Source organism: Strigops habroptila (assembly GCF_004027225.2).
Source record: "Strigops habroptila isolate Jane chromosome 13 unlocalized genomic scaffold, bStrHab1.2.pri S16, whole genome shotgun sequence".
NCBI lineage: Eukaryota > Metazoa > Chordata > Aves > Psittaciformes > Psittacidae > Strigops > Strigops habroptila.
In genome coordinates, this window is record NW_022651054.1 from 3,157,863 (window position 1) to 3,174,399 (window position 16,537).

Genomic DNA, 16,537 nt, shown 5'->3' on the forward strand with positions numbered 1-16,537 from the left:
AACTGCAAACTAGAAATCCCCTCATACAAATAGAATATATAATTTAAAGCTGGATAATAAATAAATAAAAGGCTTTATATGCACAGGTATTACTGGCCTGACGTGTGCTGCTGTCCACACTTTGCTCTGGTGGGATATGTTCAGGTGAATCGGTAGCTTGGCTGTAGCACTGAAATTTCCCTCATGCTGCTTTATTCCCTCCTAGTTTTTCCCAGTGTTTTACAGACAAAAGAGCTCAGCCACTCGAAGCTGAGTAATCCTTTTGGTGCCTCCTGCTCTAGAGGTCAGGCTTGATATTTGCCCGGTGGAAGGGGGGTGGTATTTTTTTCAAGCCAGTCAGACCTAAAGAGCTCTTGTGAAATCACTGGCACGACACCATGTTTCCATAGCACTCCGACTGGCAGAAGATCCCGCTGTGAATGTTAACATCTCTGTGGCACAGAGCCCGGGCAGGATCTTCTGACTGTGCCATTAGTGAAATGACATAGCAAAGTATGTCGCAGTGTTTGTCAGATCAGGGCCTGTAGCTGATGGGCTGGATGTTAGATTGTTTTACTTGCAGCTAACAGACAACACTTGTGCTTCCTAACTGTAGAATTGCAGAGGAACACACTGAGTGAGAGCCAGAAGAGTTGATTCTTGTCGTACTCATGCAGTCTTGACTAAACAAAAGCATGATTGTACATGAGCTGCCCTCGGAGCTGGCTGAGGTTTTTCTCAGGAAGAATTCAAAAGAGATCATGGTTGATACTCCCAGCAGCGTTCTGTGAGCTGCCTGCCAGCTATTGTCTGCCTTGGCTTTGTGGAGTTCTTTGAATACTCAGTACTGCTGTTGATATGTCTGCCTGGCTCCAAAAAGCAGTGTATTTCTGGAGTTGTTTCTTTTAACCCTTCTACTTCTCTAGTATGTAAGTGCTGTTGTAACTTCAAATGATTATTGCCTCATATTTGTCACCATAAATGTTAGGTGACATCACTGAGAGCTGCCATTCCTCACTCCCTGGGGCTCTGTTAACACTGTTTTCCCCTCTATCCATTGTGATGATGGCACAGAATGGACAGAACTGGGATTTGCTTTAATTGTGGGTGATGCTCAAACAAGGAGCTCTCACAGCATCTTGATTTGACCTCATTAAATGAAGGAAATCTAGTGCAAGTTGTGCAAACCTGTGATTATCTTGTGGAGACTGTGAGATTTTGGAAGGCGGGCACAGCACTTGTTTCTTGTCTATGAAATATGTGGTGGGATGAAAGAGAATTGGCACACTCAGCCTAATCTTCAATTCCCAGAAAAATACTGGCACTATTTGTAAGCACCCAGAAGATAGGAGCCTGCATAGATTGATTTTTTCCAGCACAAATCTTGTCATATCTACGCATCTTTCTCCTGTGATGGTATTAGGTGGATGGAAGAAAGTGGAAGATGTGACATACATTTTAACGTTAGTAAAGCTTTTCACATTACCTGAGGTGAGATTCATCTAAGTCAGGGAAATAAAAGTACCACAACATGTCAGCAAAGCTGCTTAAAAAGACATACTCAGAAGAGTTGGCAGGAACTTGCTGGCAAAAAGCATTTATTAAGCGTGCTCTATATAAGGACCCTCTTGGAGCAGACACTGCAGCCACAAAAGGCAAATCCTTAAGAAACTGGGATTTGTTAGGTGAAGCTCAGAGAAGTACCTCCTTAGAACAGGTCATGCTTACTTTTGGCACAAGCAGTTCAAGGGTGGTTGATCCACGCTTAAGGCAGAGGAAGAGAATAAGTGTCACTGTTTTCTTAATGAGTAGACCATTTTTTTAAAGGTTGATGAATTAGCTTCCATCCAGTTACAGGTTGATGGGGATGGGTTGTTAAATAAATAAAACAGTGAAGTAAACTGTGTTCCCATTTTACAAAATCACCATTTTGGAGTTCAGTGATGTTGAGTCACAGACGATATCTCAGGTTCTCCTGTAGATGTGTTTTAATGAAATCGGAGATACTTTGTAATGTTTCCTACCTGTCTCTTCACTGTTCAACCTAGTTCTGAAAGTCTTTGGAATGGAAAGTACCATTTTGTTTTCCTTTTAGACTATATTATTGTTAATTATTTAAACTTCTTGTTTGTGGCCCCTCTTCTGTGAGGCTGCTGAGGCACTGGCACAGGCTGCCCAAAGAAGTGGTGAATGCTCCATCCCTGGCAGTGTTCAAGGCCAGGTTGGGGAACATGATCAGTGTGAGGCGTCCCTGCCCATGGCAGGGGGTTGGAACTGGATGATCTTAAGGTCCTTTCCAACCCAAACTATTCTGTGATTCTATGATTCTTTTGCCAGCCACAATAAATAGAGGTATTAGTGTCAATGATTCTGAAGCAATGGATAAGCAGTATTGACGAGGGGCAAATCCATTAAGGTATTTTTAACTTACTGATAATTTTCTGCCTTTGCTTTTCACTCTGAGTGGATAATCAACTGGATTCTTCCATCTTGGAAAAGATATTTAAAAAATCTTACCATTTGCATGACAAAAGATTTGAGTAGAATGATGCCAATTGCAGCACGAGTTTCAGGCCAGAGATGAAGGTACCCAAACCCCAGAATCATTACAGAATCCAGAACAAAACTTTGCAAACAAATAAATGTTTAATTGCATTGTATAATGGATGTAGAGTTGTTAAATATATTATTTTAGTGTATAATTTATCGCTCTTCCAGCTCTTTTAGCAGTTCATCAAAGTGAGTGATGTACCATTTAGCTTTCTCCTTTACTTGCTTTCTGATTACGTTTCCTCCAAATCCGATGAAACAGTCCTGGCAAAACAGAAGGAATGGGCACATAAATCACTGCAGCCCCGTGTACTGGGAACGGAATGGAGCTTCTCAGCAATTCAGTTTGATTTTAAGACTAGATTTTAAAATGCCACTATTCCTCCCTGCCTCTTTCCCTGCTTTACTCTGCATGTTCGTTTTTCCAATTCATTAACAAGAACTTCATTACATTGGATTTTGCACCACTTTGGTGATTGGGGTTTTGTTCCAATAGGGAAGTTGTGTTTCAGTGGCTTCAGGAGTGTTCAGATCTGAGATTTTACCAAAAATCTGATGGGCATGTGATGCAGCATAAGGCCTCACTACTCAAGAACGAGTTAACATCCCAACGTGCACGAAGCATCTCTCAATTATCCCTATACTGTTTACCTTAACTCTGTTTACCTCATTTGATAGATACCCGAAGTACACATTAACCATGGCTTCAATCATTAACCAGGAACAATCATCATTTCTACCTCTTAGACAAGCATCTGCAGTGAAAGTGGGGTGTTTAAAATTTCCACTGCTGCTGGTCTGCCTTTGGGTAGAAAGCGTGAAGCACACACTGAGCAGCTTTGGTGACGTTTAACAGTAAGGGCAGCAGCTCTCACAGTTTGCTCCTGTGCATCTCCATGCACTGGGATATCTGTCCTTCAGAAGGGGTGTCGGGGTGCTTTTACACATAAAAAGGCACTTAAGGGGAGATGGAATTAAGATCTCCTCTGCAAAATGATCGTTTATTAAAGTTGTCTATTAATTTTGTTGTTATTTCACCCTGTCAGGGCTGGTACCTTCAAAGGTGTCATCACTGTACAGTGACATGAACTCTCTTGCTAAGCCAGTGTCGGGTAAATGTGCACCAGGGCTGTGCCAGACCTTCATGCTAAGCACCGTTAATCAGTGTTCAGAACTAGGACCTTGGCAGGGTATGACCTCTGCACAGAAGTGAGCACTTACTGTGGGGACACAGGGGAAAGGCAGGACGTGATAACATCACCTTGATTTAAGACAGGTCACTTGGCTGTTACACAGTCCTGCTAGACCCAGCAGCATCCTGCCTTAGAGCATGACACTTACTGAGATTGAACTGAGAGAAATGAACCAGTGCATGATGCAGGCTTTCTAAAGGAAAACTACCCACACAGATCCCTTTTAGGCTGTGGGATGTGCTAAAGATCTTCCCTGAAGTCCTATAAAGAATTCAACCCACAGTTCTCATCTGTCCATGTCCCCCCAAAAGGATTTGCTCAAAAGAAACTTAGAATTCCAATTCTTTAATACTTACAGCAGGGGGACAGGCTTCCATGTCTGTAGCTCCATCTCCAATCATAACTACTTTCTTAAAGTGGAACTGTTCCTTCAGATGAGTAATAACCTTTCCTTTCCCCCCTGATTCAGCTGTTGGTTGTGTTTCATCAAACCCTGCATATTCTCCTAGAACACAGTGGAAGGACAAGTTAGACACACAGCATTTTCTCTTATAAATGAACAAAGATATATGCCTATGATCTTTACTTCAGGAAATGGCTAATTACATGCAGTCCTGTAAGCCTCACAATATCAGCATCCCAAAAAAGTGATTGAAGGTAAGCTGGTAAAATCCTAGTGAAGACAAGGATTTTACTCAAGTCTTCAGTGGGGATATATTTAAAGACCCAAAATGCTAAGACAAAAGTAGAAACCCTGTATGGGTGGTGTTACAACTCCACTCCCAGTCACCCTGGTGTAAACATTCCAAAAGCAGCATCTAGTGTGAGGTATAGACTGTATGAAAGACTGAGTAAGAAACAACCCACTAACTATAGCTCTGCTTGATTACACTAGCTTAAAGACCAGAGCAGCTCTACTAAAGTGCATCGGTCTCCACACGTACCTCAAAGTCAGCAAAAGTGAAGTTTGCCTCTGAAAGCAGGTAAGTGTAAAAGGCTCTTTTAACTTGAAGGAGCAAGAGAAAATGAAACTGCTGTCAGCAACTGTAAGGTGTTTTACCTTTGCCACAGCTTGCAATTAAAAAGTAACTACAGCTCTATTTTATAAGAAAGTGACCTAACTCATGTTTTGATAAGGTCTTGCAGTTTTCCTACTTGAAGCTAGCAGGATTGGTAACAAGGAGGTGTAGGCTGGGCAGTATCCGTAGCCCAATATCTGGCAGTTTGAACCAAAAAAGTGGCATTAATGAGCAGAGAAAAGAGACTTTATGAGACTCTCACCATTAAAGTAAAACTTGAGCCTGTTGGCAAAGACGTTTGCTGTAGGAATGTTCAGCTGCAAGGCCACGTGCTCCACAATGCTCTGAAACCCTCCGGAGACCAAGAAGACCTGGACCCCTCGTTGATGAAGCCTGCTCACCAGCTCCCTGAGGAGAAAGAGCATCACAAGTGTGAGTACCTGGCAGCACGTAGGGATAACAGGAAAGGTAAAATACATCTGTCCTAAACAAGTCTGTCCTTATTTAATGTTATTCCAGTTTAGTTCAGATGTGTGCTGCTTCCATCTCTGCTGCCCAAAGCTTTTCCTTTTTTCCCTTGGGTTTGTGCATACACTTGCTTGAAAAGAGTTAAACCCATCTCACCTAGAGACAAATGGATGTTTAGTTGCTCAGAAACAAGCACTTCCTAGAAGTGTTTTCTTTACACTTTCATACTGTTTGCATTTGTTCAAATGAGAGCAGATCCAGCTCAGATGGTTTTTTCTGAAGTAAAACAACACCGAGAAAATGAATCCACAATGCAGGAAAAAGGTAGGGAATGGGGAGGGAAAGCCACTGCAGCACAGTGCTGAAGTGGGCTGGGAAGTGTGCAGAGTGCACACATTTCCTAAGTCGGAGTCAGATCCCAAGACATTGGTGCCATCTTTAGAAGAGGGCAGCAGCAACAGAAAAGGAATCAGAAGAAGCAGCTTTTGGACCAAGTTAATGTCAACAGGGCTCGAAGGTAGTTAAAAGTTTTATGGGCTTTGGCTCATAAGCAGGAAGATCAGCGTGCAGCAGTGCTGAGCTGGGGAAGCAGCAGGAACAGCAGAAATGCTAAACACTAAAAAGCAAAGCGAAGGCTTAAAGCAGGCTCCACAGAAAAGGAGGAAGAAAGGGAAGGAACGAAAAGGGAAATCATGTGATTCTAAACAAGAAAACAATGTTCTCTTTGTAGTTGCATTCTAGCTATGCCTTCTACAGAAAAAGCTGAGCATGTGCTTAATTTCAAGGAGAAAACACAAGCCAATTACCACCTCCAACTACTGTATGTGCTAAAAATATTTTAGACTGAGCTCTGGCCAGGCTTTGTAGTAAAGAAATCCTTTTCAATTGTTTGAAACAATTTGAATACAAAAAAAACCCCAAACTTTTCAGTTTAAATAGTTAATTCCAAACCCAAAGATGGATGAATACACACATATATGTCTATTTCCCCTTAATGACTTTTTAATACTTTTTTAGGGACTTCAGTGCATGGGTAGCTCTGAACAATGGATTTCCTAAGCTGAGTCCAGAGATGTGACTGCACATGGAAGTGTAAGAGAGAGGTAATGCAGCTGCAGAACAGACCAAGCCAGGAGTTCATACTGGGTATTAAATCTCCATCACCCATCAAAAACCAGACCTGACTGAACAGATTATTTTCCATGCCATTTAATCCTGAAGCCAGCATTTGAGCTTGCTAGCCAAAACAACAGGTAATACCTAAGGCAGTTTTCTTTTTACATGGATGCTCAGCCACTTGACATGGACTCAAGCCATTATAAGCTCCTGATGCAAGTTTTGTACACAAACAACATGGAAATGGAGCAGGAAGGCAACCTAAACCAGCTCTGTTGTCTTACAGCCTCACTAATGTCACCAAATTACATTGATTTATGCCCTGTGCTTTTGGAAGACTTTTTTGTGAGCTCATTTGAAATTGTCCTTACCGTATTCCCGGTGTTAGCTGAGGTGGGTTGTCCGATATTAGCTTCTGCACTTGCTCGTAGGAGGGACGTATGAGACCGAGTCGTGCTGTTAAAGCTGCTTTGAATGTCACAGTGCCACCCATAGCTCTGCGGGTCCTAAATTGTGATCCAAAGAAAGCAGATCAGTGACACTTCAGTTGAGGTTTCTCCCAAGAACAGTTAGTTAAAGAAGCATGACAAGGAACAAGGCCAGAGACCACAGGTTCTAGATGATACTGCACAGAACATTGGTACGCTGAAAAGACTGGTAACAACCACTGGGAGAAGATCTCCACAGCTCAGACCTCTTGTGAGAACCAGAGAGGCAAGGGAAAACTGCTTCATTCTCTCTATAAGTGCATACGAGCCACTGGGACCAGGATTCCTGAACTGCAGCTGAGGTGCTGTTCTCTGAATTTAGCAGAACTTTTGCTACAAGCATCAATGGAAACAACATCAGCCTCAGAGAAGTCGTAAGACAGTTGTCCCCCCTCCACTTGTCTCAGAATACAGTTCCCTAGTGCTTATCCAAGTTTAATGCTGAGGGCTGATCTTCAGTCTATCAGAGAAATATACATTAGAGAGTTTATCAATATAGTTTTGTTGAGTGGCTTCACAGTTCCAAAAGAAGTTATTCAATTTTATGCATTAATTCTACTTATTATTCCTAAAGTCTTTTTTAAATTATAATAATCTCCTATTGCAGAATTAATCCCTGTTGTAAACTCATTGTCCCAGATTACCCTTACCCATGCTCATTGTTTACCACTACTCCTATGAAGTTAACAGCAAATACACCTACATCTCTGCGACAGCATCTCCGACTCCACAGAACTTCGCGAGCTCATCGATGCCTTCTTCCCTGATGACTGTACTGTCCACGTCAAAGCACACTGCATCAGCATTCCGGAAGATCTCTTTCATCTCCAAGAGGGATGCCATCCTTTTGGGAACCTTCTTACTGTGAGGAGACAAGATAAAGTCTTTCTCTGAGTGGCAGCACTGCACTCCGTCTTGAGCCATTGGTGCAACTGAGCTGGTTCTTGCAAGAAGGGATGAGCACAGCCTGGTGGGCAGCTTATATCAAAGGGGGAGCAGTGGTGGAGGTCTGGCTCGGTTGCTGATTTGCTCTCTGCTGTTGCTGGCTACTGATGTTCAATTTACGTTACAGGTGGGCTGTGGAGCTTTGGTCAGTTGCTGATTTGCTCTCTGCAGGCTCGGCCCATTGATGTTCACATGGGGTTCAAGGTTGTAATACTTGGCATTTGCTGAACCATCTGACTGCCAACTGCTGTGTGGGACTTGCAATTGTCTGTCTCATCTTGCCCTCACTGCTCAATCAGATCTTGATTTCTCATCAGACCCAGTCTAGTGTGGCAAATTAGTTGCCCCAGGAGATAGTAAAAGACACCCAGCCCTTAAGGATTTGCTTGATTGCAGTAGACATATTTATCTTTAACCTATCAGTGTGTGGTTGTCCTTAAATCATGAAGGTTTAGATTCTTTTCTATGTCCTTATTAATACAAACTAAATATTTTCATCATCCATGAATGCATTTGGCCATTAGCATTGGGAATTAGTCTTTTATAAAATCCATTAAAGTCTCGGGCTTTGAGAACTTCACTCAACCCATTAAGATACCACATCACGATGCCAACTTTTTCCATTACAATGCCTGACAAAAGTTTATTTTCTTCCCTTTTTTATCTGTCCTCTTCAATATGTTGAGCACTTCTGCAGGTCAGAAGCATGAGATGTTAATCAAGTAAGGAAATACTTTACCCCGTTCATTTATTTTTCTCCTATATATTGTGAATTCTGATGGGGAGAGGTCTCACACACACAAGTTCCCCCCAAATAGCTATTTTTTGCCCTTTTTGGATGAACTTTACAGCTCATGGCCAGGCAGGAGTCATCCAAGGATCACACATGGTAAACACCAGTGCTGTTTCCTGAGGTGACTTCTGTGTGCTCACTGAGAGATCACAGCTAAATAGTTACTGGTCAAAGCAGGAGTAGGAACCTTTGGGTTTATTCTGATGACTAGTAACTGTATGGTGAATATTGGGATACAAAAGGCTTTCTGACAAATAACCATAATCACTGCAAAAATGTGTAGAACACAAGAACACACACTCATCTTTGATCTGTTCAGGTAAGAAGAAAAGAGAATACTCCAGTATTCTTCACTGAAAGCTAAAAGTCTATAAATGAAGCTGCCAAACCTAAGTGGTGAAACCTGTTGTGAACAGCTAAGAGCCATATTTGTAAGAGATAATCTCTGTTTAACAAATGGGTGATACGAAATAGCAAGAAACAGAGAGAGCAAGTCACATTAAAGGCAAAGCTATCCAACAGCAGCCACGAAACAGCCCTCAGAGGGTCATTCTACCTATTCTTGAGGTTTGAACATACTACTGTAGTAACCAAAGTGGGCTTGTGGCTTTTGCACAAGGCTGAGGAGGTGCCGCAGTAGCTTCCTCAGTGCTCGTTTGTATTGCAGGTGTGAGGATCACCCAGCCCACGCTTCTCTCCTGTGCATTCAGTTTAGGTGTGGGAAGGTAGGACAGAGCCTGGGCTCAACCTCCCTGCTGTGCTGCAAGGGAAGGTGAGTGGCTATGCAGCAAAGAGGAGATACTCCAGAAAAGGGCTTTTACAAACCCCACCTCTGGGAAGGGCAGGCGCAAGGGCTGAACCATAGTTTGACAGGTCTCTGCTCTTGGCGCATCAGAGGTTTCTGTGCATGCATATACTGTAAAACTCTGATGCAGCCTTAGAAGCATCACTAAAGAATGATTTGCTGCAGAGAGCATGTGGGGGTTTATATTTTTCTATAAAGACTGCACTATACATGTAAGAAACACAGTCATATGCCAGCAGCATGGCATGTCAGAGACACCTCTCTCTCTGAAGTGGCCATGGACATAAAGAGGCTGGTTCTGAGCTAACAGTTGGCAGTGAGTGGACAGGTGACACGTGAATTCCAGGTATACTTTGTGTTAGCCTTGACTTGACGTTGGCTCCACAGCACTGTGTCTGTATTTGCAGTGGAAAAGTTTGATTGCTGAGCAGGAGGGCTTTGACTTCAGGGCAAGACTTGACAGTATTTGCTAGATATATTTGTGCAGTGGAATCAAAAAGGAACCAAACATCCACTACCATATTTTAAGTGGCAGGGCATTCATTCTTTCCAGCCTATTGGACATTTTAACATCCACCAAAACTTCAGCCATTGGTTTGGTGCCAAGCTTAGAGATTTGCTCGACTGGACAAACTTGTTGCATCACTGTGGTGACATCTGCGTCACAGTGTTCCAACCCTCATTCCTTATTATGCAAAGCCATCCCATTGCCTCATACTAACCTGAGGCTGCACTGCAACACTGCCACATTATGATGCAATGTCACTGTGTGGGGACACTGCACTGGGATGTGATTTCTTGGGAAGAACCTGAAATGTATTTCTGGATACATCAGAATTTTAATCTCTCTGAGAAAAATGTTATCACTGGAAACACGCATTGGGAGCAGGAAGGAAGAGACATGCACTTTTCCTTCTCTCTGGTATCCACATTTCTCATACTCCTTTCCCTTCTGGATGCTCCTTACAATGACTAGACCACTGTTGTGGTGGACTTTGATGGACACATAGACAAATTAATGGAAGAATTATGGATACCAGTTGTGGAATGGTTGGAATTGACCCTGTGCTCTCTTTCTTCCATGCTGTAACTCTTTCAGAAGAGTTTTAAAGCTGTGGTTTATGGTGCCTAAAAATGACAAGTTTGAAGGGTTGTGTTTTGAAATGCAAAAACCATCAGTAGTTCCTGGTCTCCCTTGGCCTGTGACCTGCTAAAATCTTTCCACTTTCTGCTATAGCTGGGCACTGGGTCCTGGAAAACACAGACCTGGGTTTGGCTAAGGTACCATCACACCTGTGATGAACTGTGAAGTAGAGAAGCTCATGCAGGAGTAAAGAGAAAAACCTATGAAGGAAGCTTCAGCTATTGTAGGGAATCTTGCCGGTGGGAAAATCGAACTTCAGGAGTTCAAGGTGGCTCACTTGGAGTGAAGTAAGGTTCTTCTGTCCTTGCTGTCAGAGCTCCAGTGGTCACCAGCAGCTTCAGAGGCTGGCAGATGCCATTCTCATGCCAATTTCAGCCACTTGTGATATTTTTCCCCCCAGCCCTAAGTGTAGCTGAGAGCTTTCATTTGGAAACATGAGCAAAAAAACCTGAAGCTGTATAAAACCCTCCTATGGATAAATCTCTAACAGCTGGCGTAAGGGAATGGCAATTTTTTATTCCGGAGTGGTATAGGCCTCTACAGTTGGCAGGGATTAATTACTCTGAAACACAGGACATCTGATTGTTTAAATGCATCAATGTTTTAATGAGGTGGTAAGAAAAAAGAAATTCCCACAAATAATGAGTCCATGAGAAAAACATGGGCAGAAAATCTCTGATCTTTCTGCCACTGAATTTCAGGTAAGTAACCTATTCCTATCCTATTTCCATGCTGGAAAAGCATCCAAGCAGCAAACATTGCACCAGGTTTGATAATCAAATATTGTGGGGAAAAGCTGAAAATAAGAAGAGAATGGGGAAAGGAAGAAACAATGGGCAAAGAATTGACTAGAGAAGACATAAGAAAAGACTGACAGAGGGGAGAAATAGGGTGAAACTTGAGCTAAAGATGGAGAAAAAGGAAATCACGAGAGAAAAGTGGAATTCCCATGAGATCTCATTGCCTCCAGGCTATGAAGTACTTCATTAGGCTCCTTGGAAAAAACCCCAACCCTGGCCTTTCCACAAGAAATAGTTCTATTTCGTAAGAGAGAGGGAGGAGTCACAGAAGCAAGCACAGGAATTATGTAAGGCCACATGTCAACGGAAAACAACTGAAATCTTCTGTTTGCTGTCCCTTCAAAGAAGGGCACTTGCTGCACTGTGAAAAACTGAAACATCCACGGTATCTGCTATCTATAATGCAAAAGGAACAAGTAAATGGTACTTGGAACTCCAGGTGTTCTGGGGCTGGTGTATTTTGATGAGATCTTGATGAGATCTCAAAATCGTCATTGTGACTACATGTGGTGGTGTGTTTCAGCTCCCAGAAGTGCTGCCACACTGATACTTTGCATTATGTTGATGTTTATTGCTGTGTGAAAATGAAGATTAAGTGAATCTTAATGAAATATTAACTAAAATATCTGTGGAAACAGATCACTCGGGAATATCCTGGTTTGCAAACAGTTTCTGGTGTTTCTGATTCTGATTGACTTTCCCATTTAACAAGAGAGTGAGCACTGAGATACACTCTGAGGTACAGCCCCGCAGCAGAGTAACACTGTACTGAACGTGTGTGAGATCAACAGAAACACAACCACGTTAAACTGCTTCTGTTGCAAGGAAGGGAAACTGCTGCTTAGAGTAAGAGATTTGGAGAAAACAGTTCTTGAAACCTTTCTCAGGACCTGTTGCCACTACAGGAGTGGTACTGCTTGTAAGATGCACACGGAAGTGTTCCCATGGTGTTAAACAAACCACTTAATCCTCATTTTTTCTAGTTCTATGTCTGTAAATTGGGAGTAATATAGTGATACACCTTTTCTGTGCTGAGGTTTAATTCAGTATTAGCAATATGTTTTGTAAGCTTCAGAGGAAAGAGGATACGTTTAAGAAGATTAGTTATATTTAAGCAAGTTGTGACTGATGTTCATACCCCTGCAAGTAGTACTACTATTTAAAAGTTTAACCCATCCATCTGTAATTGTGAGTTTCTGTGGGTTTCAGCATGAGAATAGAACAGTTCAGTCCTTAACCTCATTGAGGTTGCTTCACACTTCCTGGTTTTCTGTTCAAGTTTTAAAGGTAGTAATTCAAACCTGTATGCAAGCCAAGAGATGAACTGTTCGCAGCTCTACGCTAATACCTGAACAGCAGTGCCTAACTGAATTTATTTAAGCACCTTTTAAAAAGTAGTTGAAAGGGGCAGAAGGAACCTGATGGATGTTGACATACGCCTCCCAACTCTCCAATCCCCTCTTGCCTGTCCTGACAAAATGATGATGCTTCCCCCCTGCATGATTGCATCATTCATTCATGCTGCTGCTATAAAACAGGCACCACACCGCTGCTGCATCTTGCCGGGCAGCACAGGCACAGCCCCAGCAGAAGCTATTCTGTGTTTTCTATGCTACAAACATACAGTGTTACACCAAACGCCAACCCCTTCCAAACTGAGAGAAGAAAACGTTCCCGGTGACTTACAGTATTGTACTGGCCGTGGCTGCTGCTGCTGCTGCAAACCTCTTGACTGCACAAGAAAAGAAGGGATCAGCTGAGACGTTCAGTCACAGAAATACAACGGCACGGGCTGCTCTGGAAGGAAGCCGCATTTTGTCAATCACTCTTTTATAATGTGCTGAGTAAGCCAGGCTGGGTGTTTTTTAAAAGGCTGCACACATGTAACCAGAGAAGTCCAGCTGTGCGCTGACAGGCGTACGGACGAGAGGTGTAACCTTGCCTGCTCGGGGGAGGAGCCGCTCGGGCCCGGGTTGGGGCGCTCCCGGCTTGGGGAGGCACGGCTTGGCCCCGCACAGCACCAGGGCCGGGAGCCCGCCCGCCCGCAGCCAGGCTGTGCCGCAAGCGTGGGGCGCAGGACGGGTCTTGGCAAACTCCCCTCGCTGTGTGCCAGCAGAGCAGGGCTCTGACAAGCAGGGGGTTTCTCTGAGAGACCAGCCAGGGACACAGTTTCTTTTCCCTGTGGATGAGATGAAAGGGTTTGTGAGTTAAGATTGCATTATCGCATTTTGGCTTACGCTATCAGTCGGTGCATCAGAGCGTGCAGTGTTACACATGCAAAAAATCAACGTTCATCATAAGCTTTGAAGGCAAAATTAAGCTTATGCTTATGGGAAGGCTCAGGTTTGTTTCCCCAAAAGCAATGGGAAAACAACAAAACCTGTCTGTGCCGTGGTTTGGTATCCCACAGGAGAGCTTCCCTCGAACATTGCTGTGGACATTAGTTAGGAAATGGGAGACTGCCAACTATGAAGCTGGTTGGTTGGTTCAAGGTCAAGAAAGCCTGATTTAGCTGATTTAGCTTCTTTCATTCACTTGTGATGGGAGTCTTATGACTGCTTCCCACCGTGGAAGACTGTCCTGCACCACTGGGTGCACCAGTCACATTTTATGCATGATCTCTTTTGCCATTCTGGCAGTATTACCCCTCAAAATTACATGCATTAATTAAAATCAATAGCTTCATGTGCCTCTCCTCCCATGTCTTAAAATCATAGAATCATAGAAGAGTTAGGGTTGGAAAGGACCTTAAGCTCATCTAGTTCCAACCCCCCTGCCATGGGCAGGGACACCTCACACTAGACCATGTCGCCCAAGGCTCTGTCCAACCTGGCCTTGAACACCACCAGGGATGGAGCATTCACCTCTTCCTTGGGCAACCCATTCCAGTGCCTCAGCACTCTCACAGTAAAGAACTTCTTCCTTATAGCTAATCTAAACTTCCCCTGTTTAAGTTTGAACCCGTTACCCCTTGATCTACCACTATAGTCCCTGATGAAGAGTCCCTCCCCAGCATCCTTGTAGCCCCCTTCAGACACTGGAAGCTGCTCTGAGGTCTCCACGCAGCTTCTCTTCTCCAGGCTGAACAGCCCCAATGTTCTCAGCCTGTCTTCATGCAGGAGGTGCTCCAGTCCCTGATCATCCTCGTGGCCTCCTCTGGACTTGCTCCAACAGCTCCATGTCCTTTTTATGTTGAGGACACCACAACTGCACACAATACTCCAAGTGAGGTCACACAAGAGCAGAGTAGAGGGGCAGGATCACCTCCTTTGACCTGCTGGTCACGCTTCTTTTGATGCAGCCCAGGATACGGTTGGTTTCTTGGCTATGAGTGCACACTGAAGCCAGCTCATGCTCAGTTTCTCATCAACCAACACCCCCAAGTCCTTCTTCCTTTGTGGTTTTTCAGACAGTCTCACTACATGACCATTTGTCACCATGAGCATCTATTAGTGACTTCTTGTGTTGGGAAAAGATGGTAACGAGCCCCTTTGCTGGAAAACTGATGGCACAGTTCCCTGCTCAGCCTGGTGCTGTTTGTTAGTTTATCATGGCAGGGCAGGATGTTTTTAAAGAGGATTTAGAAATCATTTCTGTGAATAAGGTTGAATAGAAACAGATCTTGATAAAGATAAAAGAAAATAACTTTTACTGAGAATCTCGGAGGGGTTTTTTTGCCAAGATAAGCAGTGCATGATTTGACTGAGAGAATTGCTGCTGAATATTTCATAAAGGATATTCCCTTTACTTGGCTTAGATTAACAGACACGTTGGTTTTAATTCAGTTAAATATTTTGATTCTAATCTGGTGTAATTTGTTGTAAATCCATTGATTTCAAAGGAAAATTCAGGCCTGGTGAGCATCTGCTCTGTATTTTTACTAAGCATTAAAAACAAATATGCAGAACAGTTCAACAACTACAGCTAAGACTGAAAATGAAGGAAAGCTTGTCCTGTTGTCTGAAAAATGCTGCAAAATGGGGATTTCATGTGAAAATGCCAATGAGAAATGTCACTTTACCATAAAATAGCTGTTCTCAGATCCAGCAAAGAAACACAGAGAAGTCTTTCTGGAAGCTTTAGAAGGATGTTTAAGAGTGAAAAGAACAGCTCATGCGGATGTATGAAAGTCGATACAAGCACAGACCTAACCCTTGTACATTGCTACACATCCTCCCCATTTGTACAAAAAGCAGAGGACTGGAATATCTTTGAAAATGGCTTTTTCCCCACAAAAAAACCATCTAAAATTCAAAGTAAATTTTCCCAGAACTTCTATTTTCCTACAGTAATAATTCCCCTCACAAACCCGAACCTGCTGGGGCGATGGCCACAGCACTGCCAGCAGCCAGCCCCACGCATCGCAGGTGTTTAGGATGGATAATTCCACGGGACATCACCTACACGGGTCACAACAGCAGCAAGGAAAACGTACAATTCAAGGTGCCCGCTGGTATGCGGATGGGTTTGACAAGGCTGCCCTCTACTGACAGAGAGAGAGCATCGAGGCAAAACCATTCCAAGCCAGGGAATCAAGAAGAGCAAAGTATTTGTGTGTGGCTTGGGAGCTATGGAATCGAGGGTAGAGCGGCGATTCCGGTGTTTTAACCAGGCATTGCATCTAGGAACCTCAGCTATTAGGTCTGCAGCCTTTTGGGGCTGGGTTGGTGTTACGGTGTTACAGCAGGCTGGAAGCATCCCAACAAAAGCGAAGACTAAACATAAACGGGGTTCCAGAGGCAATTATGAAAGGCCAAGTATAATCTCCTGCATTTTGCAATGTTGAACGTATATTTCTAACCTTTACAGTAACAGAACAGAAAGCCCAGCCACTAAAAATATTCCACAAGACAGATACACTGCTCAGCTAAACGAAAGGGCTCTAAGCTTGTGTTATGTTCAAATGCCAACTCCATCTAAAACGTTTAAAACCAGAAGCCCAAGTGTATTAGCAGCTATCTGAGTCAGTCTGCCCGGCCATGCAGGGCAGTCCTCCTGCACAGCATGGCGTTTCACCCAGGAACCTGAGATCCTCACCCAATTCCCTCACCAGATTCCCAGCCTATAGCCACAACCTGTCCTGACATTGGCTCACTCGTTTCAGCCAAGCTCTCCCAAAACAACATTGTACCCAACAGCAGGCTTAGACTTTACTACTGGAAGCGGCTTGAAAACGTTTTCAGCTCACCGCATTGCTGCTCAGCACCAAACCCAGCATCCAGGGCTGCATCCAGAGC

At 43.6% G+C, this 16,537-nt stretch overlaps 1 protein-coding gene and 1 long non-coding RNA gene across 2 annotated transcripts; one reads left to right on the forward strand and one right to left on the reverse strand.

Moving 5' to 3' along the window:
- Window positions 1-2,606: 2,606 nt before the first annotated feature.
- PSPH (phosphoserine phosphatase) lies at window positions 2,607-8,483 on the reverse strand. The gene is made up of 5 exons (XM_030472975.1): window positions 7,517-8,483; window positions 6,697-6,831; window positions 5,004-5,149; window positions 4,079-4,227; window positions 2,607-2,793 (listed from the first exon to the last, which is right to left on the reverse strand). Exons 1-5 carry the CDS (start codon window positions 7,735-7,737, stop codon window positions 2,683-2,685), a joined length of 762 nt encoding a protein of 253 aa, XP_030328835.1. The 5' UTR covers window positions 7,738-8,483; the 3' UTR covers window positions 2,607-2,682.
- LOC115602159 lies at window positions 5,036-6,652 on the forward strand. Its single transcript, XR_003989608.1, has 2 exons — window positions 5,036-5,173; window positions 6,227-6,652. It is a non-coding gene; the product is annotated as an uncharacterized LOC115602159 (long non-coding RNA).
- Window positions 8,484-16,537: the final 8,054 nt, after the last annotated feature.